General features: G+C 37.3%; 1 protein-coding gene across 1 annotated transcript in view; it reads right to left on the bottom strand.

Moving 5' to 3' along the window:
• Nucleotides 1-27,073, bottom strand: part of TBXAS1 (thromboxane A synthase 1) — a gene marked incomplete at its 3' end in the record, with an annotated part of 128,674 nt that overhangs the window by 6,200 nt on the left and 95,401 nt on the right. The window contains exons 6-8 of the mRNA XM_029284527.1: nucleotides 13,520-13,636; nucleotides 2,960-3,048; nucleotides 885-1,033 (exon numbers count right to left, since the gene is read on the bottom strand). Coding sequence (XP_029140360.1) covers nucleotides 885-1,033; nucleotides 2,960-3,048; nucleotides 13,520-13,636 — 355 coding nt within the window. The remainder of the gene's footprint in view (nucleotides 1-884; nucleotides 1,034-2,959; nucleotides 3,049-13,519; nucleotides 13,637-27,073) is intronic.

Raw genomic sequence — 27,073 nt, forward strand, 5'->3', positions numbered from 1 at the left:
TGGCCTAGGGGTATTTTAATTGGTTTTAACAAAATTTTAATAGAGCGGCCAATTCAAATATTTATTTTTAATTATTTTAGATTTGTATTTGGTATTTATGTGGGATTGTTTTAAACTGGCTGTAAGCCGCCCTGAGTCCTCCGGGAGAAGGGCGGGGTATAAATGAAATAAATAAATAAATAAATAAATAAAATAAATACTTGAGACCAGGTTACCAAAGGCCCAGCTTGCAATCCCATGACCACAAGGGTGCTGGGACAGCCAGTCATTCAGTACCATCAGAAACTGGTCACTGAATGGGTAGTTATTAAACCAAGGGCTATCTGTGGATCTCAGCCCAACTTGATCCTGCAGGTTTAATTAACCCATATCATGTGTCCAGTAATTTATTTTGAAGCAGAAGAAAGAAGACAATTAGAAAGCATTCCTCAGATCCCAGAAAGCTTCTTCTCCAAATATGTATGGGATTTGAGGAATGATAGAAACAGGAAATTAATGTATTACATGTAATTTCAATCTATTGAACAGAAGATGTGGAGAATGGTTGCCTGCAGCAAAGATCATTGAACACATCTTCTGTGCTTTTTACAGTTATTAAATCAAGGAAAAATAACAAAATTTTGTGAAAATTTGATATCTCCCAAAGGTTATCTCCCAACTTTCCCAGAGACTTGACACCTTTCAGAGCAACTAAGAGGATGCTTAGGCATCTCTAAATGCAAATAGATGTGCAGTCACATCATAGCTAACAATAGAAGAGCTAAGAAATTTTGCCAGCTTTTGAATCTTTCTTAGCTTCCTCTGATATTTCTCAAATGTTTTGATCATCCATTTGGATTAAATGTGGAAGAATAGATGCGGTCACCAATGTGAGATATACTTACCAGCAAGGATGAGAAGAGGTTTAAATATTAAAGGTTCAAAGAATCTTCTGGTGTACTTAACAAAAATGTCATTAGGAGACTTCTGAGAATCAATACGGGTACCAAAAGCTACACTTGCAACAATATCCAACATGAAGCAGCCATAATTCCTACAACAAATTCAAAAACGTGGATGTTAATATGTCCTTTTTTTCATTACATTTTTTTTTGCTGCAAGGCATTTTGAGGGGTTTTTTTACGTCAAAGCATTTAAAATTCACATCATAGCATCAAGAGTTATTTATAAGAACTTGCCAGTCTATGTGTAGCTTCTTCAATGATAATTTTAAACTTTATTCTTTTTTATGAAAAAAAATCCTATACATTAAAACCATAAAATGAGAAACCACAATTTCTTATACATGGTTTTAAACGCAGTACCATTCATATTATCATAATGAAATCTTATGAACAGCTGGAAATCAGTTCCTCCCTCCTTTCTCTAAACAGAATTTTCAAAGGGTTGGTTCATCATTTGATGCTTTCCAGATCAAGTGATAATTGCATTTATGAATGTGACATCACAAATACAATTCCAGAATGGATCTTATTTAAGATGTCAATGGCAATGAAAACATTTTACATATTAAGTTGTCAGTCACTAGGTACTGAAATGAATGTAATAACATCTTTTCATTTAAAAAATAAAAAGTAGTATTAATTGCTTTAAAGTTTTTTTAAAATGATATAAAGAATAAATAGCTAAAGTGGTATTCAAGAGTTATTAATCAGTAATATGTGGATTAAAAAAATATAATTTTTATCACTTTTATCTGCCATTNCATATTAAGTTGTCAGTCACTAGGTACTGAAATGAATGTAATAACATCTTTTCATTTAAAAAATAAAAAGTAGTATTAATTGCTTTAAAGTTTTTTTAAAATGATATAAAGAATAAATAGCTAAAGTGGTATTCAAGAGTTATTAATCAGTAATATGTGGATTAAAAAAATATAATTTTTATCACTTTTATCTGCCATTTTAAATAGTACTTTATTTCTTAAAACATTTTTTTTAAATCACTATATACTGACCAGAAATAGTTTTTATTCATTTATTCTCAATTAAGAAAAAAAATCATATTGAATCAGCCTGCCTGAAATGTTCTTTTACTACTAGTAGACATTTTTATTAACAATGAACCCAAATTATCATAAAACAACAATACAGAATAATAAAGTTGGAAGAGTCCTTGGAGGTCTTCTAGTCCAACCCCCAAACTCCTTCTGTTCAAGCTGGTTCCTTGGAGTAGTCAGTCATTTTCAGGGCTTTTTTTTGCCATAGAATGCCCAGAACGGAGTTCCGGCACCTTTTTTGGATGGAACCTTGTAGGGTAGGCAAGGCGGGTTGTATGACGTGTGAGTTCCGGCACATTTTTTTTTTTTTTTTACAAAAGAAGCACTGGTCATTTTACTTCAGTCACTGACCAGCAAAGCAAAACAAAAAAGTCACATTTAGTCCCATGAAGAACTTCATAACTTTCAGAACCTTTGCCTGAGTGGGTTTCATCCTCTCTTGCTTCTCTATCCTTTTTTTTCCTCTATGTGTCATGTCTCTTGGATAATAAATCTGCAGGGAAGAACTACAGGAAACCCCTGTGCTAACATGTAGAGTCAATATTTTGTAAATAAATACGTAACCTATCCAACTTCTTCCAACAAACCGTAGTACAGTGTCACCATAATGTTAAGCTGCAGTTAATCCTATTAGGAAACGGGTATTTTGGATCTCATACTTGTAACTTGTAAAAGGAGAGTTTATGTAATATAGGCTTATTTTTTTATTAAATGTATATGCTCCCCATCTCATTACTGAAGTGATTCTGGGCAATATACTATGTGTTATCATAACATGTAAATGTAGTTAGAGTTTGGGTTTATTTCCTTTCTAATTTTTAAATTTTAATTTATAGACAGTCTTGCTTTGGATACACAAGTACCAAAAATTAAAACATTTGTAAAATATTCCATATTTAGGATAATTTGGCAAGTCAATGATAATAAAACTCTCCAGTAGAAGATAATTTATTAAAGTACCTTTGAATGTCAAAAGCAGTACCAGATTCCGCATAGACCTTTAAGTTATTCAGCAGGATATTGCATGCCTCGTCAATTAATGGAGTCAACTATAAAGAAGCACAGGTATATGTTGCAATTTTAAAACATATTGTATTTTTCTACATTAATTATATACTGCAGGAGCCAACTGATCTCAAGAGCTTCTCATCAATGGAGGAAGTTATTTTCTCAAGGAAGAAAGTGAAGTATTGCATTTATACAAATGAGATTTTATATTTTAAAATGCTTTCTGCTGTATTGAAATCCCCTGACAGTCCCCTCTATCTTGATAATTCTGATAGTTATTCTTAAGATTTTTTTTATGATAAAATGGTACCAAATTGTAAATAGTTTTACTAAGAGCTGGAAGGAGGGATGTTGCCACAGACAAGTGAAGTTGCTATCTTTAGAGGTTCCCTAAGCAGAAGGGCCCAAAGCTTCTTAAGGAATTATGCTTGAACAGCTTTCCTAGTAACAGAGAGATTTTGAGTTTTTATTGAGTGGTTTAAAGACAACTATAAAGACTAAAAGAGGACAAGATCTTACTGCATGACACCCAGAGCATAGGTAAGAGCAATCAAAGCCATCGTACTGCTTAGTCTTCTTCTTGCTGATCTACCATGTCCCCCCTGAATTGCATCCACCCCAATTAGATTCAAGATTTGTGCAACCACAATATTTTGGTCCAGAAATGAGATCAAAAGTTCTGTTGGCAGCAAGCAGCACCTGTACAAAAAACCTGCACCAATTATGTACTAAAAGGAGGCTAGTAGACAAGTTATGGATGGCTTGCACATTGACGCTAGTCTAGCAGAAAAGCGGAGTGCCCTCTATGACCTTCTTTGCTCAGCAATTTCTAGTAGCATTAGAGAATAAAATGATATTAATGTGACCCAGGGATGACCTTCCAAACCACTTACGTGACCAAAATTGTACAAACATCCCTTCTATTGAATCTTTTCGGTAAACAAAGGAAGGAGCCTAAAGATCCTATCAAGCTCTATCAGCTTCTTTGACAATCTTTGTTCCTGCCAGCAGGAAAGCCATTCTAGAATTATGACCTTTAAACTTCTGCTTCTGTTCATTAATCATTGTTTTTGTAATGCAGTTTGTGCTAGGATGGTATTTTCTCCTCTCCTTCCAATACCCCCTATCTGGTGTCTTTTGGTTTAGTAAACCTTTGCCCTTAAAAAAAAAAAGCCCATATCCTTTCTTGCAGCAAATGCTACTTAAACAGGAAGAATTAGGAACCAGAAGCAGATTCAAGTAGATCCTGCTGACCGAGCCATTGATCAATAATATTTTAGCCAAACTGGAAACAGCTACTGTTTTTGATGAAAGATACTTCTTTCCTGGAGCATAGACTCCATGCATTTTTTTTCTTTTGCATTTAACCCTATCATAGTAACGTTGGCTGTGCAAATGTTTACCATTCCAGCTTGGTCTAGGCACAAGAGAAACTGTGTTTTAAAAACACAAGCAAGCTATGTGGTTCTGGGAGCACCCCATCATCATGAACTCTTTCTCCTTCCCTGCTCCATTAATTTTTGTCCAACTGCCATTGATTTATTTAGGCCAAAATAGTAATGCTAATATTTATGTATGTCTGTATCTGCATCTGCATGGACACACACAAATATATCTATGTATATGTACATACACAGAAAGATCTCTTATTGTCCTTATGCTGAATGTAAATGACATGGATTCATTTTGCGACATTAGAATAATCTATAAAGCCAGTATTCCACATTCACAATGTTTTGTGACTTTTGCCAAATCTGGTCACTTCAGTAAAATCTTTTGGTTAGGACAGTGATGGCGAACATTTTAGAGACCGAGTGCCCAAATTGCAACCCAAAACCCACTTATGTATCGTCGGGTGCTGGGTAAGTGTGGCCCATTGAGTGGGTGTGGCCCATTGGGATGGGCGTGGCTGCAGTGGTAACGGCAGATTGGGTGGGACTAAAAAGTTCAATCAATCAATTCCAACTTTGCGAGATCTTTTTTTTCCTGCAAGAAGTTGAAATTGATTGATTGATTGAACCTTTTTTTTTTTTGTACACAGCGGCGGAGGCCTAAAGTGAAAAGGTTTTATAAAACCTTTTCACTTTAGGCCTAGGACTGGGGCGATGGCACCTGTGCCTACAGAGAGGGCTCTGCGTGCCACCTGTGGCACGCGTGCCATAGGTTCGCCACCACGGGGTTAGGACAATGCAACAATTAAGAGATTCTGTCCATCACTGTTCCATGGTGCTAAAGAATCTCCTTATCCTTCTCCCTTGGCCTAAATCTACATAGGAGAAATAAAAACCAGATTTGCCTTTTCTTTTTTTATTTAATAACTTATTGATGACCTTCTAAAAGCCTGTAGGAGAATTTTGATTTTCTTTTTTATTAGCTAAATCCTTACAGAAATAATAACCCAGGAGCCAGAGGAAAGCAAGGTGTGATACACTTCTCTCACAATCTTTTTCCTTTATCCAAAAGCAGCTACGCCATTTTCTATCAGAGCTCATCCAAGTCAAATCCACCCAGCACTTCCAGGAAAGTGATTCTTTGTCTTTTTCTCCTTCCTCATCCAGCAATCCTCCCTCCCCACCCACTTCCCTCCCCCCTTCCAGCTTTTTTCTAGAAACATAACCTTCTCTATCATTGTTTTACATTCCCTTTATTCTACATAAAGGCTTCTGCCTTGGGCAGGGGATTAGACTAGAACACCTCCGAGCTCCTTTCCAGCCCTAGGAGTCCATCACTCCCAAATTAAGTTGGGTCCATGCAAAAATGCTTCCCTTTAACATGGGTATACAATTAGTTCCTGACATAATAGAGCCTGCTCATTATGCTCATAAAGCATGATAGTTGTAAAGTAGATCATCACCTGACCAATCCGATTTCATGAGCTTTTTGTGGCAGTTGTTAAGCGTGATTAACTGCCATAAACACTTTTTGGCAAAAACTTCATAAACTGTGGTCATGTGACCATACAAATGGTCATAAATGTGGGCTGGTTGCTAAATGCCTAATATGTGGTGGCATAACTGCAGGAGGTCAGTGGGTGAGGAAGGCAGCTGTCAGAAGTTCTGAGCATTGGGGAAGTCTATTGTAACTCCCAACCCCAAGTCATAAGTCAAGGATTATCTATAGATGAATGATGTATCTTCAAACTTCCTACTTTCTTTGTAGAGGCAAGAGGCCTTGATGTTGCTTGTTTGGAGAAGAGACTCATATATCTTTTAATCTTACTCTGAATTCCTTATTTCCTTGTCTTGGCAAGAACCCTTGTCATGTATCCTACTGACTTACTTTCTTTTTTTTTCTAACTGGAGCTGAATAGGTATGATTACATTGATCTTCCCTCAAAATGTCCTGTTTCACCATCTTTATTTGAATTAATTGTTCATCTCTTTCTCATGAAGTGAATCTGTTAATTTCCCCATTGACTGTCAATTACTTAAGAACCTGCTCGCTTTTAGACTGTGAAGTGCATCTGATTTCTATGTCAGCTTGTAACCTACTAATTTTAACTACTAAAGACCAAGCGATTATTTGGCTAGCTCTACATGCCATTAGCCAAATATTATATAATGGATTGTACTGAACAATTATTATTTATAGTTTCATTTTTAATTTCCTGAATGCGGAAGCCTGTTTAATAATTTGTAAGCATTCAGTTCTAACAAAACTGGCATTCTGGTCTGATACACTGTACTTAAAGGAGTCCTACATTTTAGTAGTTCTAATCTGCAAATTAAATTTTTACTTTGCTGAAACAGCTCAAATTTTTAGCCATTTGAAAAATGGAAACCCCTCCCTTAATTATTCCAAACTTTTGTTAACCCACAGTTAACATTTTATAAAAAGGTATTGGGTGAAGACTTCACACAGCCGAACAAATTAGAATACGGAGTTAATGGCCACAAGAAGTAATACCTTAGCTAAGTCGTGCAGTTTTTAAAAGCATTTAGACAAATTCGTGGAGGTTAAGACTATCTGTGGCTGCATGTCAAGATGATTATATGCTATCTCCGAGTTCAGGGACACCATGCTTCTAAATTAACAGTTGCTAGGACACAAGTGGAACAGAAAGTTATGCTTTTCTTTACTGAGGAATCTGGTTGTCCACTGTGAGGAATAGAATGCTGTGCTACATAGACTTCAGTCTGATTCAGGAGTATTGTTATCAGAACAGTGTTTATCTGATGTATGTCATCTTCAACTTCCAGAATTTTCAGCAATACTGCAGTCATGCAGGCTAGGGAATTTAATGAATTGAAGTCTATATACTTGGTAGATATACAGAGTGAGTTACACTGAACTTCAGCATGAAAGAATTTTTTTAAATATATATATGTATTTGTGTGTGTGTGTGTGTGTACACATACACACACTTATATATGCATACATTCAGGATAAGAATACACAAATTGCTTTCAGTGTGAAAAAAACTGCATCTATGAATATTGCTAACATAAATGTGTATGCTTCAAAAATGTGTGTCAAAACACATGCTAATTTCAGTGCAAACTTTTAAAAAAATCTCAAGTTCAATTAACCAGAGAGCCAACTTGGTGAGATTCACTTGCTGGCCTAGAAACTCAAAAACTATGAATACTAAACCAGCCTCAGCCATGAAACCCTGGGAAAAGTGGGCTTGATAGATCAAAAATGACAAACTGAGAGGAGTTAAATGCATTGCTAAATATCAAGCTGCTAAGGAAGTTTATACAAAAGTTTGTAATGAGATATCATCAATATTGCCTCTTCATTAGATTGTTCCAGAAACTAAAATGAGCTGGATACAAGGCAGAGATGGAGAATGCTGGGGGGGGGAAAAAAAACAGGTGTTACTGAATGAAAGAACTATTTGTTCTCGATAGAGTCACATTTCCGTGAAGTAGATATATAGTCCTGGATCAACTGTGTCACAGAAGTCAGTTTTGTTGATTACACAAAATATATCTTTAGACCTGTTGATGTGTTCACTGGATTGGAACAAATGGAATTTTATAGTTCCTTGAGTTTTATTTTGCTTCTGTAAATTGCTCTGTAATATTTTGTGAAGAACAGTACACAAATTAAATAAATAAACAGTGGAACCTGTTTCATAAACTCAGCAAGGTTGTACAACTTTTTGATATAACCCACTGTTGTAGGTTTCCTCGTGATAATGCTGAACTTTAACCCTTCAGGTTGAAATTTTCCATGCTTGATTCCTGCCAGTACTTGTTTTCAACAAACAGCAAATGAAGTAAAATTCCACAAGCGTGTTTTGTGTATTTCCTAGTAACAGCATGCGCCTAGCTTTATGAAAGGCAGGGTAAAAACAAGATGAACCTTTTATAATGCTACTAAGTTCAGATTCCTTAAAAAACAAATAAAAATCTATGTCTGCAGAGGACCTAGTAAAATTATCATTGTTGACCTATACTGTAAATACAAATTTGTAGAGAAAGTCTAAAGACTCCAGCCATAGTTTTTTCTTTGGGGGGGAGGGCACATTCATTTTTTACATAAATAACTGGAAAATATACATTTTACATGAGACCAGGTGCTCATTAAAGAGTTCACCGCATCATCACACAGATGGAACAATGATCCGAAATGCATATTTGAAAATAGTGAATTTGTCAGGCCAGACACAGCCCTCAAGAAAGAGATTGCAGCATAAAACATAATATGGGCAACATTGAGTAACAACAGAATCTAGTCATTATAGAGATAAAAGCCTACAATCCTCATATATTCCTTGGTTGGAATAGAACTGTAGCATTTTATCATGCTAAATACTAAAATGCAACACATTTTCCCTCTGAACTAAAGCTTTACATAGAAAAAATAAAATGGAATGCAAATGGAAATCGAACCGCCTCCTGCTGTCCCTTTGCTTCTGTTTTGTTCTTTATTGCTATTTGTAGGTTCAGGTAAATAACAACACTCCTCTCCTCCTCTAGATCAATTCAAATATTTTTTTTAAAAAAAAAACCACCTTGGCTCCAGGTATCTGTCATATCTACTTTCAGGATAAAGCATTGCACTGCATTGCACTCCCTTTTGTTATTTTGTCTTTGCCCCCCACAAACCCTTGCATTCTGTGGCTCTTCTGTGCATGCTTTTAATTCCCAGTGGGCTATTTGGTGGCCTCCCTCATTTCTCTTTATTTTACAGTTAATGCAAATGTTCTCTGCATGGATGGTGATGTTGTATAAGCTGTGTATAATATACTTGCCAATCTTTAAGATTTTGTAACCTGTGATTTATATTGTATGAATCTACTCGATTGTGGCTTATTTCTTGTTAAAATGACTTGCTATGAAGCATGAATAAAAATATTCTGTTGTTGTTGTTGTTTTAAAAGTGCAATTGTTTGTAATTTTCTTCTCTGAGACTCCTGCTCCCTTTCCTCTCTGGACATTTTTTGCTTTCCTTCACGTTGTGCCGCTTAAAATGCAACAGTGTGAATTTTCCTCTTGACTTAAATAATTAACTCTGTAAACAGAGTCATCTATCCCTGCAAAGCACAATATCCAGGAACTATTTGTCCTTCTAAAGCGTGTCTGGCTCCTGCCAGCAGGGTCTGGCTCTGTGTATACCAGAGGTTTTATCTTTTGTTAGATTTAAGGAGGGGAAAGAACGGAGGCAAAGATTTGTCTTGTGCCAATGACCCATAGTAAGAGGGATTAATTTCTGTCAAGGCAATACAAAACTCTCCTCTTTAGCCTCTCTCCCTCCAAATTATAGAGAGCACATTTGCATTTATTGCTTCCCTTACTTTAAATCCTGTCAGATTCACTATCAAACCAGGGAGTAAGCTAGTTGTCTAGGTGCATTACCAATGATATTGTCAGTTCTGATTAATCAGGGGTCCTTCACAGGCTTATGGCCAATTAGAATTTACCATAATAAGGGGGTGACAGCTGGTGTTGCTAAGCAACAGCTGTCTATAGAACTAAAGAAGCCAGACACATTTAGATGCTACTGTAGAGTTCGACAGCAGCATGTCAAAACAACATAGGCTTATGTCCAGTAATTTTATTTTCTAACCAAAGAACAGCCAATGGGGTGAGAAACATATTTCCTTTTTAAGAATATGACTATGAGGGAAAAGAATGATCTTCTCCGTATATACCCTTTGGAGATGAATTTTCAGTAATGGAAATGCTATCTTCATTTTCAATTAAGAGTACATATTAATGAACTGGAAGTTTATCCCATGATAAATTAAGTCTCCAGATGCTTGATGAGTGGATATAGAGAAATAGGCTATTAGACTAGGAAGCAAAGAGAAATTAATACCCTCAAACACTTTCAGATGCCCTCTCTAAGAGATACATGACTATAATCTAGAGAAATTAATTCTGAAATGATCTATTTAGAAGACAGCAAGAGTTCTTTTTCTAGGGCAGGCCTTGGGTAAGGCCAAATTACCAACGAAAGAGTAATTACCATTCCTGAGCAGTCATCTAGGCAAATCCCACTTGTACAAGAAAGATATACTTCTTATTAGCAAAAACAGGATCCAAATTTTCAGTTGGTTTGAGTAAAATAGGTATTAGGTTAATGGGACTATATTGCTGTATTGCATTTCACGTGCTTGTGTTAATCTGAGCTGGAACTTAAAACCTATTGCTTTCCTGGAAGAGCCTAAGAATGCTATGGAGGGGCAGAGTTGGCAAAGTAAAAATCAACATTTTTGTGGGGAATTGGATAAAAATAAGCATGTGCTTATTTTATTTTGCACATACCGTTTTGTATGTGTGAGCCCAGAGAGTTATTCGTAGAAATATGTCTGCATATATTGCAACAAGTTATATGAAAACAATAAATAAACATACAAATGAAGAGAATTAGAGAAATAGCTTCAGGCAGTCCTCATTTAGTGAATGTGTCATACAACAACCATTGCAGTTATGATGATGATAATGATAATGAAAAAGTAACTTTGCAAACAATTCTCACATTTACAGCCTTTGCAGTTCTGTAAAGCAAAAGAAAGCCAAAATACTGTAAAATCATAAGCACAGTTGCAATTTCTCTAAACACCCATTTTGTTTAACAACCAAGTTGCCAGTCCAAACTATGATAGCTAAATGCAGACTATCAGCACAAGCTTTAATTTAAAGGTGGGTAACTTGCAGCCAACACCCCCCCCCCCTTTTTAGCAGACTTTAAAGCTTCCTCTGGCATTGGATGCTGAAAAGTGACAGCACTATTTTCCACTATTTGAGTTGGGAAACAGATGAAGAAATATAATATTGTAGGGATTGATGTTGACAAAGCAGGAACAAGCTGTGCATGGGCCAGCCAGAAGGGTTGTGCAAACACTGAGCAGGTACCCTCTTATCACAAGGCTGGGGAAATGTCTTCAAAAGACAGCAGGAAAAGATTTGGGATTTAAAACTTGGGGTGGGAGGGAGGGAAGAGAGAGCAAGAGATAGGCAGGCAGTCTGATTTATGTGTTTTGCATATATATGACTTCTTGTCTATAATAAAGCAACTTTCCTAAGCTGTCTACAAAACGTTTGCTATTGGCTATCCGAGTTGATTTTATGGACAGTAGAAATGTATTCTTACATCCGATATGCAATCCGAGATTTAGCTTAAAGCAGAGATAAGTTAAAAACTGAAGAATACCCCTACAACAAGCCCAACTCACATAGCTGATGTGGTCAGTTTGTGGCCAGCAAATACTAACACATGCAACCCTCCCTATTCTAACTCAAGCAATCCAGAGATGAATTCTTTTTATTTGCAAAACACACAACATAGATTCCAATTATTTACCCTACGCCAGGGGTCTTCAAACTTGGCCCTTCTATGACTTGTGGACTTCAACTCCCAGAATTCCTCACCCAGCAATTTTGAAGACCCCTGCCCTAAGCCTTTGTTCTCAAAAGTATTTTTTTTAAAGAAAACTCACTTTTTAATGATGCATCTTTGAGGAAATCTCAATTTTTGTACACTAAATATGAATTGTTTAAATGTTGTGGTAGCTTTACTTTTGAGGACACTCTAGGGAAACAAAACACATAATGTCTTGTGGTAACTTCAAAGGCCAACAAATGCATTATTGCATAAACTTTGGCTATCAAAGGCCATGCGCTCAATAATCCCTGCAAGCTTATGCACTAATAAATTAGTTCTTTTTTAAACTGCCACAACAATTTTAAAGTCATTCATGTAATCTCATGTGGTTTATTAATTTTTAATGTGCCACAACATTCCTCATTTTGCTGCAAAAAGATTAATAAAGCTAGCCCGCTGGGAAGTTCTTGAAGAAAAGATATGCTTATATAAGCAGGGGGGAAAAATCAAGTCAGGAAATTTCCCATTGGCACTGTGAAACTGGTCATTTCCACAATAGTGACTTACAACTTCATTTGGCATTATTCAATATCCCTGTGCCAAAATAAGAGTAATAAGGATAGGCTTTTCTTTGTGCACTGATGCCTGGATAATGTTATGAAAACACTTTAAGTCACTATAGGAAAATGGCCTAAGGCAGGGATAGGCAACCTTGGCTCTTTTATGACTCGTGGACTTCAATTCCCAGAATTCCTGAGCCAGCCATGCTGGCTCAGGAATTCTGGGAGTTGAAGTCCACGAGTCATAAAAGAGCCAAGGTTGCCTACCCTTGGCCTAAGGTATTATGAAACCAATTAGATCAAGTTCTTGGATAAGACTAGGTTGTGAAACATAGAGACATATCACATCACATAGAGACCATGGCAGGAAAGGAGTATTTCCAATCTCTGCTTTCCCCAAGAGATTGTTAGATTGCAAAGGACTGATTCATTTGTGTATTTTTTTTAATAAAAAAAAGCTTACATCCACAGCAAATAACAATTTGAACTTATGCAGTTCCATGTACAGAAAATAATTTAAAAAAATGCAGCTACTGGTCACCTCAAAAATTCAGCGATTAGATTTTTGTCAATAACAGGGCGTAGAGCAGTTGTGCATGCTCTAAATGCAATGGATGTTGTGTTGCACTGTTCTTCTGAACCTACTGAATAGCAAGTGTCATAGATATTATTGTTTTATGGTGTCTCACACATGAAAGTTGTTCTAGTTGAGATTCTGCGAACGAATGCTAACCAAACATTTCTGCCAAATATATACTGAATTTCTATGTGGAAATTGGTCTTCCTGTGTTTATAGGTACCTCCCAATTTTGGGAGGGATTCCAAAGTGGTATAAAGATTTCTAATGTCATATCCTTTGGGGAGGGAGAGAGATCAGTCACAGGGATCTGGAGTCCAAATCTGATAGAAAAACACAGATAAACTGCATATAGGTTATTTGTCCAGTTGAAACTAAGCTCATTCTTCATTTTCTAATTAAACACCTTGATATACTGAGAAACCCTTCTCCTTAAGGGAACAGTGATTCTGTAAAGGCAGCCAGTAAGGCATTAACCATGTTGCAGTGGATGAGTGGGTCACTTTTTATGTAATAGTGCACATTTGGGAAACACAGAGCAGAAAGAAAAAGAAAAGGGTTTTGTATGTGCGATTGTGACACCTGCCTGCATCTTACCTCTTTTATCTTTGCAATACTGAAGGCTGGGGTCAATATGCTCCGGACCTTTTCCCACTTCTCATCACGCAACATGACAATGCTGTCTGCAAATGGCTTAAAAACCAAATCCGGACTCTAATTGAGGACAAAGATGGAATAGTATCAAAAATAGACAAATCTTAATAGCAATTTAACAATTGTTGAATAAGTACGATAAATACAAAGTAGGATAATAATGTTCAGATTCCAGAATTCTGAAAAGTTCTGTATTGGTTTGCCTGCACACACTTGCGTTTTATACACACACACACACACACACACACAGAGAGAGAGAGAGAGAGAGAGAGAGAGAGAGAGAGAGAGAGAGAGAGAGAGAGAGAGAGAGAGAGAGAGAGAGAGAGAGAGAGAGACCTCAAAGCTAATGCACACTGGGGTTTTCTTGTAACTGTGTAGATATCCTATTCCAAGCTCCTGTGGGGGTATGATTTCATTGCTCTAGAACAGAGTTGTCAAACTCGCCACATCACGTGACATGTCGCAACATATCATGACTTTTTCCCCATTGCCGGAGCTGGGGTGGGCATGGTTTTGGCATGATGCATCCAGCCCGTGGGCTGGCAGTTTGACACCCCTGCTCTAGAACAAGAATGTTGTCCACAATTGTTCCTACTGGGAGTTTTGTGAACCTCCAAGTAAAACCATGATTTTAAAATTCAGAACTAGTAGAGACATATTCTAAAGAAAGATTGCAAAGACAAAACTTTATGGGTCCAAGATTTAATACCATTGATTTCAGTTAAACTTAAATTCAATTTATCTAGCTTTAACCAGGATGAGAATAATATTATGACAATTCAACATTTCAGTAATATTATATGAGAAACTGTTAATCTGTTGAATTATTGGAACCCTTGGAAATGTATATTAGTTGTAATAGCATTTTTCAAAATGCTAGAGACAGGTGAAAATCAGAATGCTGCATCTTGACCTCCCCCATTCATATAGTGTAAATTCTAGCTACGTTCTCTGGTCATCTCATCCATCTTCTAATATATACTATTGGCCACAGGGTGGACACTTTGCCCTAAGAAACCACAGTGAATGATTTCAAAAAGCTATGGCCCTTGTAATGTGTACAGGGGAATGCATCACTAGTATGAGTCAAGAGGACACAGCTATCAAGTGTGCTATATGATTTCTGCTCTGAGAAACTCTGGTTCTCAATTACGTGCCAACAACAAAATTGAGGTACATTTAAATTTGTTGCCAAGCAGTACCACTAAAAAAAGCAGCACTCCACACTGCAATATTTATTGCAAATCTGTGGTGACTTGTCATTCTGATCAATGATGGCTGGCTGAAGAATTCTAGCAGTTGAAGTCCACAAGTCATAAAAGGGCCAAGTTTGAAGACCCCTGCCTAAATGTATACCAACTGAGCATTCCCTTCAGATCCCTCTTCAAAGTCTCTTTTTTTCTTAAAGCACTACAGAACTCCTTAGCTCGGTATCCTATACAGTATAATCCCAATTCAGTTTTTTTAATTTATGTATGTATTTATTTATGTAAAAGATTTATATGGCTGCCCATCTTAAGCAACTTGGCACAGCTCTCAACAGTTTTCCCATGCCTCCATATCCTTCTCCTGCAACTCCTACATCAAACATTAACTTAATTGTTCTTGAGGTAGAAACCTATCTATTTGTGCTTTTCTAATAGGCTTTGATATTATCTGTCTGTAAATGCTACACTATAGCCCCCTTTCAAACTAGAAAAGTCAAGCCAATAAACCAGTTATGTCTTTCTACAGGATTCGCCAATCTGTGTTCCTCAGCCCCTTTTTAGGTTACTATTCCAACTATCATTCTACATTCTGTGACTGCTGATCTTCCTCAGATCTCATCAGGCATTTTTTAATTAGCAGTTTTTCCTTTAAAATGTCTTTAGAAAGGTATAGTGCAGGGGTCTCCAAACTTGACCCTTTTATGACTTGTGGACTTCAACTCCCAGAATTCCTCAGCCAGGCACGCTGGCTGAGGAATTCTGGGAGTTGAAGTCCACAAGTCATAAAAGGGCCAAGTTTGAAGACCCATGGTATAGTGGATTGCTGCTACTGTTGTTGCTTTTTCAATCCTTAATGTTCTCTGGAGAAGAGGGATGCTTCTTTATTTCTCAGTCTGAATTGTCAGGCTGTCAATACTCAGTCACACTTGAGGAGTGTCATAATAGCCATTTTTATATTCCATAAATATGAATCCTGAAGAAATAGTACACGGAGTCCAAGAGAAGAAGTAAAAAAAGCTTGAAAGATTTTTATTTATTTATTTATTAATAAATTAATAAAGTTATTAATCAAATTTACATAGCCATCCATCTTACCAAAAACAACTCCAGGGGCACACAATTGCTCATATAGTTGAAATGAATATATTTCTTACATTTTTTTCCTACTGAAACTTTATTTGGTAGAACAAAAACAGAAAGCGGTGCATTTATAAATGTCTCCTTTTGTTAATGAATTATAATTATATTTATAATCAAGAGTGTTTATAGTGAGTAATGATTGACTTGTACTAGGAAACTATTACCATGTGTAAAGAAATGCTATGAACAATATCATCCCTTAATTAATACTTTTTCTTGCCAGATGTTACATGCGTGGAAGAGAAATAACCAGGGACTCTTCTTCAGTTTCATTTCCTTCTTTTCTCTACCAAGTTACAACTAGTAAAAAGCAAATGCTATGTGACATAGAATCATTGTAGTGAAATGCACCACAATGCATTTCAAGGCATCCAATGAAATGCAACATGTACATAGACAAAGCACCCCCAAAAATCATCTGATCTTGTTTTATATTATTATTCCCCCCTCCAATCTGTATCATATTTAAATCTCACTCATGGCCTAAACTAATTTACAAGTTTCTGGAGAAGCTATTGTTATTCTCCTTCAACCCAATATATCCTACCAAGGACAGGGAGGACTGTGTACACTGTCCTGAACTACTGGACAAAAAGTAGGATATAATCTGCAAATAAATAAATAGTATTTAGGAAATAGTTCTTCAGCACTTAAAGGCAAGTGCCTTAAAAAAGAGATGAGCAACACAGCGGGCCCCATGAAGTGCCCATCTTTGTTTTCTGAAAGCTGAAACATCCACAATTAGTGGATTTGGAGTGGAATAGTTTTGGAGCTTCTTCTTTTAACAATCTCCACTAAAATTTTACACCTATTCTTCCAATAAAAAGAAACAAACCAACATCACACAGTTGAACACAAAAAAGCAGGGAAACAGCAAACTATCTATCACCATGGAGCATTCAAAGGACTAACACAACCTCCTCCTTTCTTATATCACTTTTCACTAGCATTATGTTGGGACATAATGGCATGGCAGAGTGTTTCTCAGTCTCAGGAAATGTAAGATGTGTGGCCTTCAATTTCTGGAATTCTGGCTTTATATACCACACGTTCTCTCCTCTTTCAGGCAGAGTCTATACTGTACAAGAGGAACAAAGGAACTCAGCCCCATAGACTTGTATCTTAAGATACTGCCTAATAAAAAAGTCAAGTGTATAAACAAAACCCTTGAGGCTTTTTATTTTTTTTCCTGTCACATCTTAGAGCCAATGTCAAAAGATACATATAAATATCACTTTAGCAAGTTACACATGTCAATTTTTTTTTTCTGAAAAAAGAAAGGCAAGTAAACACAAAAATGCCAGTCAGTAAAATACGTGTTTTCTCCTTTTGTCAAAAAAAGAAAAAAAGGTATACACCTCAGCAGGTAAAGCTATGAATAAAGTTACAATTTATTTATAACTGGCTGTGACAATCTTACTCAAAATGTTTGTTTATAACTGCAGAATCAAAGCTGAAGCAATGAATGCAAAGACAACCTTAAGGTTATCTGCCACAGAGAAAGTGGCATGAGTGTATTCAAATGTTGCTGATTTAAAACTGGATTTAAGTCTCCTGCTTGTATGGTGGTCAATAAAGACATTCATAAGCAAAGTCTCCTTTGTGTTCACACCAGCTTTGTGTACAAGCCCATTTAGTTTTTCCTGCCCACAATATGGCAACTGTTTATCATTGTCCTGAGATATTTTGTACTCTCCAGTCAAAAACCACAATCTTCCATCTAAATATTAATGAGATCAACCTTATTTAGATTTCTGAGATCATCCAAGATCACCTTGGTGCCATCACCTAGCTAAGAAAGCAGAAGATAGAAGATAATTACAGTAGAATAAAATAATTAAATGGACCATGATGGCCGGACAGTATAGCTTCAGCTGCATTGCTAGCATTGGGTGTCTATTGGTCCCTGATTGATTGTGCTTTAATGGCAATCAGTAACATGAGTTCTTTGGCTAAGATGTCAATGGACACTTGAAGCTCTTCTGCTACATCAAATAATGCCTTTTTTCAGCTGCAACTCTCAGTTCAGAATTTCCTTCTAATACACTTTTATACTACCTCTTTTTTCACAGATCTCTCCCCAAAGCCTTTAGTATCAAGTTCACCAAAAGTAAGCAAAATCCATGTAAGTTAATTGAATTTATATTCTTCCTTCTACCTACTGAAACTAATCCCAGTTAAATGTAACAAATGAGAAAGGATATTTTCCTTGCTACACTATTTCCAACCATGAAATCTTCTGTTTCTTTATACAGAATTTTAGATTATAAACAATTTGGATGAAAGATACATTTTTGTATCTGTTGTCTATAACTACCATACAGAATAACAGTTATACACAAATTGTTAAATAATATCGAGATAAAGGGAGAACTTAACAGATTTAGCCTTTACTGCTAATAAATCAATAAACTTTTGTAGGTGAAAAGGTTCTGCTTACAATGGGACATTGTCACTATATGACAGTAGCAAAACTGAGTTAGATCAAATTAGATCTGGAATTAAAGATGTTTTCGAAGACTGCCAGCTCAGTGATACTTAGAGATCATGTAACCTATGATATCATCAATTTGAATTCATGTTAGCTCACAATAACTGTTATGCAAGGCTATCATGAGGGCAGCCCCATTTTCCAAAATCAGTTAACCCTCTTTCTACTCCTGCCTATTTATTTATCTGCTTATTGAATGCAGATGGTCATTAAACTCAAAACAATGTAACAATATAATTCTGGGTGGTTTACAAAAAGAATCAAATAAAAACAATACAGACAACAAAAATCATAGGCAATCTTACTCATACAGTATTCCTACCATCTATGGTTGTGGCTGAGCCATGTGGTCTTCCCCACTCAATTCTACCCACAGAATAAAGTTTCTAAGGTACAGTTATGCTACTAATGAATGTTTAATACATTATAGTGTTGCAATCTTTGTTGTGTTAAAAACAAACAAATTGTGCAAGTAAAACTTTATTGTAAAATGAGAGGTGGCAATCCCAAAGCAGCAACTCATGCAGAGAGATAATGGGTAATTCTTTCAAGCATTAAACACCCTGCACCAAGTACAGATTCACTAACACCGAGCACTGAGTTCTGCCAACATCCCTACCTTTGAAAAACTAGAAACAGTGACTCAAATTGCAGGTGAACTGCTCAGTGGTTCTCATCGGTGGTATAATGAAGAGAAGGACGAGGGGTGACTTGATAGCAGTGTTCCAATATCTCAGGGGCTGCCACAAAGAAGAGGGAGTCAAGCTATTCTCCAAGGCGCCTGAAGGCAGGACGAGAAGCAACGGGTGGAAACTAATCAAAGAGAGAAGCAACCTAGAACTAAGGAGAAACTTCCTGACAGTTAGAACAATTAACCAGTGGAACAACCTGCCTCCAGAAGCGGTGAATGCTCCAACACTGGAAGTTTTTAAGAAGAGACTGGACAGCCATTTGTCCAAAATGGTATAGGGTTTCCTGCCTGAGTAGGGGGTTGGACTAGATGACCTCCAAGGTCCTTCCATCATCATCATCATCATCATCATCATCATCATCATCATCATCATCATCATCATTATCTTTCATTATTTAATGAAAATGTATACATAGTTGCCTATGGAGAGGAGCTCTTATACATCAGATAACTGGGTATTAATATTGAAAGAGGTACTCAACACAGGCCTGCTTACTACAGAGGGCAAGGAAAGTAGCTGCTTCTAGTGATGATCAATAGGTCAGATCATGTGTTACTCAGCATACACAGATAGGATCCATATAATGGTGGGTTTTTTAATTGCCTCCACAATCTGGGCAACTGCAGGTTTCAGTTCAGGAAATCTTCACCCCTTTCACCAATGCAACAACTTTTGCAAAGATACCTTACATTGTTCTTCAACAATAGTTTTAGCTGCCACAACAATCAATAAAAAATATTGGGTGGCCTCTTTGGTCAATGCCCCCCCGGGATGAGTCTTTAAAGATTGCAACCCGCCTGCAGAGTGAACACTTCTGAGAAGGAAATGCAAACAGCTGACACACAATAGAAGTTAAATGTCAGATAAAGGTTTCTACTTTGAAGGGGGGAGGATTGCAAAGCTTCCCCACTGACTATATTATTTTCTTGTGCAAAAAAATACTAACAGATTTCTAGCCCTATCGTCAATGTTTGTATCTAGATAATCTCGGCTTGTCCTTAAGGGGACAAGTCCTTAATGACTGTATCCTCTGTAAACAGACACATCAGGAATGAAAATGGAATAGCATTTATTTGAAATGCAGCTCAGCATGTTGGTGCATTCATATAGTCCGAAGTGATATAATGGTTCAAGTATGAGACCAGAATCACAGAAATCCATGCTCACATCCCCACTTGGAGATTATGTCCATGGAAAGACCTTGTGCCAGTCATTCTCTCTAATTAGGGTTTTTACCCCGAGTTTTTTTTTGGGAACAAGGGTACAATAAAACTGCAATAAATAAATGGATCTTTTAAATGCAGCTTAATCAAGTCTCAATGTACTCTGCTAATAATTCTGTACTTCATTTCACATTCCTTTCCAAGCAGATTTAATTCATTACCATATTACAATTATAACCTGTATTTCAACAAGACGATCCTCAAGAGGCCCTATGACAATTACTTACTATAATGCAAGAAAGACTATTTAAAAAAAAAACCATTGAATATAAAAACATACCATGGCAATTAAATAGCAGATCCAGCACTAAAAAAAAAAAAAAAAGCCCTCCCTGTTAAATGCCACCAAATGCTCAGATACATAGAAAGATTTTCAGTTGGCACATGAAGTGCTAACAGAAGATACCCATTAGAAACCTGGCTGCCAGCCAACTTCTGGACACAATACAAAAGGCTAATTATGACCTGTAAAACCACACCAATTAAAAACAACAACACCTCAAGCCAAATTATCTGATTGTCTTCTCCTATAAAAGGTGATGTGTTTTGAAATTCTCCAGAAAGTCTCTTATTCTGCTGACATCTTTCATGTGCTTTTTTAAGTAATAGAGAAAGAACTTTCTTTGTGGGTTCTGTTCTCTTGTAGTCTGTTCCTACATGTGCTGAATTGCCAGGAACTCTCACCATTTAACCAGGAAAGCAAGGGAAACAGCAAGCATGAATAATCTGTACATTTAATCTCTTCTGTTTGTGGTAACACCAAAACAACTTTGGTCGGTCTCAAAAAGATAACCATGGCCAGACTTTGTTAATATTTGGATGACCGGTCATCTGGAAATCCCAGGGATGGGGGCCAAAAATTAAATCTGAGAGGAAAGCAATAGCAAACCATTTACGTACTGCTGCCATAAACACTATGTGTTTACCTCATCAGGGCTCAAATTTCCTCCAAAGGAGATGTCCCTTTACCCTATTTACTTTATGAGTTTATTTTACATCTTTAGTCTCCAAAAATATAGAGATTCTCATAGAACAGGATTCCTGTCACCACCAGTGAGCAAGCCATAATGTTTTGTTTCAGACAGATGCTTGGGAGCTTAAATAACATTTAACAGTTACTTTTTAGAAATTTCTATAGTAGAGCTTTTGTTATTTTCCAGCAAAAGCATTTACAGAACACAATGGTTAGCTGTATACAGTTCTTAACCATCTTTCTTCTAACAAATTCAGACAACAAACTATAAGAGATAGCCGCATAATTTCCAATTGTTTTCCAACATAAAAAGAATACACCTCTCAAATTTGAAAATATCCTCAAACTTCTGTCCGTACCCCACCCCTCAAAAAATGCTGGATTAAAGATTTTTCGCCTGGAGGTTGCAAAAATAGGTGCCAAGGTGCTGAAGAGTAAATATCCGTGAAGTCATGCTCTCAATAGTTCAGGGAGAAAAACAATGTTCATCCTCTACAGCAGAGGTCCCCAACCTTTTGGGCACCAGGGACCAGTTCCGTGGAGAGAGGTTTTTCCATGGACTGGAGGGTGCGTGGTTTTGTGTGCTGCCTGCATCTCATGGATGGGGCTTTGCTTGTTTGTGCGGACCGGTTGCTGGCATGTCGTGGCCCGATACTGGTCCACAGACTGGGGGTTGGGGACCCCTGCTCTACAGCAGAAGTGGGGAACTATGGCCCTTTTATGACTTGTGGACTTCAACTCCCAGAATTCCTGAGACAGAATGGTTGGCTCAGAAATTCTGGGAGCTGAAGTCCACAAGTCATAAAAGTGCCATGTTCCTCACCCCTGCTCTACAGGGCCAAAGAGCAGCCCTTTCTCACTCCACCTTCCTCAGAAGAGAGAGGAAGAGGAGGAGGAGGAGGAGGAAGAATAAGGAAGAACATCTCTGATCATTTTAATGTTTTCATACTCTAAGCTAGCCAGAGTCACTTTGAAAGGAGATGGGTAGCAAATAAATTTAATAAATCAATACTCACTCATAATAATGAATACTACATCACCTTTTGTCTCCCCATTATCACTAAGTGCAGCTACTGCATTTTGTAGGCATATATTTACTATTTGTGGTTTTATCATGTTAGTAGAGAGGTATTTCAAAAATGAACAATGAAATAAAATGGCACATTACCACTAACTCTAGCAGTACATATACTTTTTCACAAGCCGAGTAATTTTTAAGTTTGGCCAACCTAGCAATAGTTTCTGTCAACCATACATGAAATGCCTGTTGTTCACATTTCATTTGGTCATTTAGATGTACCCTTTCAAAACCTTAGATTGATCCTTAAGAAATATTATATGCAAGATGGCCTCAGATCAACTTTTGTGTGACAGAAAGACCAGTCTATATTTATCTTCATCGCAAGTTGTGCGCACATGATAGTTCTCCCTATCCTGCCATAAAATCCAGCATGGCTTGCCAAAAGAATGCTCAAGATCATATGAGGAATCTGCCAAGAGATCCTCCTCATGTGAGAGTTGCTGAAGAATAAAGATGAAAACAGATCTGCTTCTCTACATTTTTGATGGATCAAAAAGTAAAATCTGTGGTGGAAATATTGTGATCTGAAATGTGATATATATGTGTGTGTTTATATGTGTGTGTGCGTGTGTGTGTGTGTGTCTGTGTGTGTCTGTGTGTCTCTATATCTATATCTATATCTATATCTATATCTATCTATCTATCTATCTATCTATCTATCTCTATCTATCTATCTATCTATCTATCTATCTATCTATCTATCTATATCTATATATCTATATCTATATCATCTATATCTATCTATCTATCTATCTATCTATCTATCTATCTATCTATCTATCTATCTATCTATCTATCTATCTATCTATCTATCTATCTATCTATCTATCTATCCACACACACACACACACACACAGATGCGCTACTAGAACTGTGTGGGAAGGGCCAGAATAAAAGAAAGGGGTGAAGTGAGAATAAAAACTACGAACAAAAACTACAAAAAGTTCTCATTCAACTTCTCTAAATGTTTCTCTTGAGACCATATGGCATTATAAACAGCACTCCAAACCTCTGATTATCCAGATGTTTTGGATGTCCTCCAGTCCATTCCAACAAATGCTTAGCTTTAAACAACTCTTCATGCCCTGCTGAAACTAATGGGAGTTAAGCACATAATTAAAATGCTTTTCTAACTGAGGGTTGCTTCAGAAGTCTGCTTACCAGTCTTTGTTTGAATAAGTGTTTCCTAAGTTGCTGACATTTTCATCATAATGAGTGTGACACAGCTAAAAAGTATTTTAACATCAAGGCTTTTCTTCCTGCTCTTAAGAGCAGGGAGACTAGCTGGCTCCCAGGATACAGTTTCTTTTGCCCAAGTTTCTTTTGCCCAAGGTATATCCTAATTTTACAATTAGAGATTTTAATAACTCAATAGGAACATGTAATATATTACAGAAAAAAGACTGGGTGTTATTGTGATTGCACGAAGGCCTAGAGAAGCTGACAGAGACAGCATCCTATACCACATACAGTTGCAAATCAGCAGATTAAGCTTTGCTATAGTGCAGACACGTCAAACACAAGGCCCACGGGCTGGATCCAGCCCGCAATTAGCTGATATTTGGCCCCCGGGGATGCCCCAGAGATGGCGAGGGACTGGCCCCCACCGGCAAGCTTGGCAGCCAAGGCACACACACAGGAGGTGGTGAGTGCGTGGGGGCCAACTGCATCCAGCAGCAGGGGCTGCATAGCCCGTTGTGAATATTGGGCTGGCCCTCCAGCAGCAACGCTGTGGTGGCACTGGCAGCACTTGTTGGCGGCATGTGATGCAGACCGCCAGACACACCTACTCCATCCCATCTCGTTTTGGTTGGAGAACAGGTTGCCACTGGTCATCTCCTCAGCCCCCTCGTGGGTCTTGCCTGTGGTCTGCGGGTGGAGTGCATTCCCCTCGTGCACCTTGGTACCTGTTGCAGCCGTGGCCACCAGCCACTCATGCAGGTCCATTAGGATGCTGCTCAGAGCTGCAGGCCCACCCAGCATGAAGAAGGCAAAGGGGCCAGCAGGCTGTGGCTGCTGATGGACACCGTCGGCCCCCATGTGCTTGCTGGCCTCTGTGTGCAGGGGCCGATGGTGTCAGGCAGCAGCCACTCCGGCCCCTGCCTCACCCCACCTCACTCCAGAGCCCCTCACCAGAGACCCACTGGATCTCCTCCAACCTGCTCTGCCCCCTCAGGCATCCTCCCCCACAAGCAACGTCAAGGTGGACACGCCCACCCAGTCAGCCATGACCACTGCAGCCACACCCATCCAGTGGGCCAAGCACACCCAGCCCCCCTGAGGGCACCAAAATGCTGATGCGGCCCTCAGTTAAATTGAGTTTGACACTCCTGCTATAGTGCCATGATCCTAATGCATGGAGTTCCTCTAAAAATTCTGCCATCCTGTATGTGTGAATATTGAATGAATAATGCTAATTATATTGTTGGTCAATCAATGTTTATGGCAATTTGCTGCCAAAGTACCACCCTGGGAATTTAGATAACTGACAGGAAAATCTGTCCCTCCCTTCTCTTAGTTATCAAAGATGAGCACAAGTAAGTTTACAGAAACAAGTAACCTAGGTATGTGTAGAAAGAAAAGCTCTTTTGTCTTGTATTGAGTATGCCTTGGCTCTGAATATGTAGGCAACTTAAATTTATCAGAGTCCCTCCCCTATCTTCAGTTTTTTGCACCAGAGTATATTTTATTCTGGCAGCTTTTAATTGGTAATTTGAGATGTCTCAGCTGCTCATTTTAACTGTTTTATATATTGCTGATTTTAATAAATTGTTTATTTGGATTCTATTAATGCATTTGGTTTAATATGCTGCCCAACATAATATTTTTAGAAATATATAAAAAAAGAAAAAGCAAAGAGAAACCAAGATGATAATAAAACTGTTAAACAGTATTAAAAACCCACTAATAAAACTAATACAATATTAAAGATGAGACGCCTAATAGGAAAGCAAGGTCCCAATCTGACATTCAAGTAAATACAGCAAAAAGGTTCAGAGATGTCTCTAGAACAGAAATGCACAACTTTTTCCAGGCTGAGGTTTATACCCAGCTGTGGCTGTTCTCCAAAATATGTAAGATGGATTTGAAACAACGTTAAGTATGATGTTATTTTAATCTATTCAAACAATAATAATATACACATTCTCTTGTGGAATATGTAAGATTTTCCCTCTTGATGCACTTTGAGAATTACAATGTGGTAACAACTGGTGATCTCCAAGAGTCACATTGAAAGTCTGTTATCTCTATTCCAGAAAGAGTCCATTCCATAGACCAGAAGCACCACTAAATGGAAAACTCTTTCTCTTCTAAGTCATCTGTGGGTGGCAACATCCGGTGAAGATGTTGTGATATAGATGCCGTTAATCTTATAACTACCTCAGTAGAAATATAAGGCAGAAATAGCAAATTACCAATTGGGTCACACAACCATATGCAATTTTAAATATCTATTTTCAAGGCCAGTTTGAAGGCAGAAAAGTAGAATATAAGAAGTAGCAATAACAACTGGCTGTTAATATATGAGTGGCAGATAAAAATTTAATAGTACTAAAAAAATATTTGGAACCTTCCTGAGTATCGGCTTTTTTTAACTCTACGAAATACATGGGATACAAAAGGAACTGCCACTGAAGTGAGCTTAAGGAGTGGATTTTAATTCAGTTCACACCAATTCACATGACTTAGTCCAGGGGTAGGCAACCTCGGCTCTTTTATGACTCATGGACTTCAACTCCCAGAATTCCTGAGTCAGCTATGCTGACTCAGGAATTCTGGGAGTTGAAGTTCATGAGTCATAAAAGAGCCGAGGTTGCCTACCCCTGACTTAGTCAATATAAATATGTGGTTATGGAAGCATATATGGGAAAGAAATCCATCCAAGATTTATTTAAAATCATATGCATTTATCTGATTTTGCAATTCTAGCCAACACAAAAACTAAAATTTACTTATCATTTGAAGCATGATTAGTCACCATTCATGGCAAATTATTTCAGTTAATTATTTGATCAATTAATATGTAATTAATCAATAAAATGCAAGATGAGAAATGTGTAAAAATGTCTTGCATTAGAAGAATTTGTTGTGAAAACTGAATGCATATATTAGGAGAAATGTTCACTAAAATGAATCATTGTTTTCTATGAATTCAAGAGAAATACAGTATGCACAAATCATCTACCAATAAAAAATAGAGAAGGAATTAGAATTAGAATGTGCAAGAACTGAACAAGGAAGTAATGGCCAGTCTATATTATGGCTGAACCTAATATATTTAAAATATTCAGAGTTTAGTGCCAGGAACCGTTATATGTCCCAATGTCACATAGATTGGATTCACATATTAAAATGATGACTTCTCAACCATGCTTTGCTGAATAAGTTACAAGTCACATAGATTCACACATCACAATGAACGGCCCCCAAAAAATCATAACTGAAAAATTGGGAGGAAAGCCTAAAATGCTCTTCTGAAAAACATTCAAAGGAAATTTGTTTGAAGATATGGCAAAGCTAAAGCAAGTAAATATGGTGATACAATCTAAGAGTTGCCCACAAAGGCAATTATGTAGTTTAAGACCTGAATCTCTTCCTCATCAGATTGATCAGCAGATCACCCTGATATCTACTTTTAGGGTAGCTGTTTTGGTTCCGGTAAAACAAATTAAGAGAAAAATGATCAAC

The sequence above is a fragment of the Protobothrops mucrosquamatus genome, unplaced genomic scaffold, assembly GCF_001527695.2.
Source record: "Protobothrops mucrosquamatus isolate PMUCROS unplaced genomic scaffold, P.Mucros_1.0 scaffold685, whole genome shotgun sequence".
Lineage (NCBI taxonomy): Eukaryota > Metazoa > Chordata > Lepidosauria > Squamata > Viperidae > Protobothrops > Protobothrops mucrosquamatus.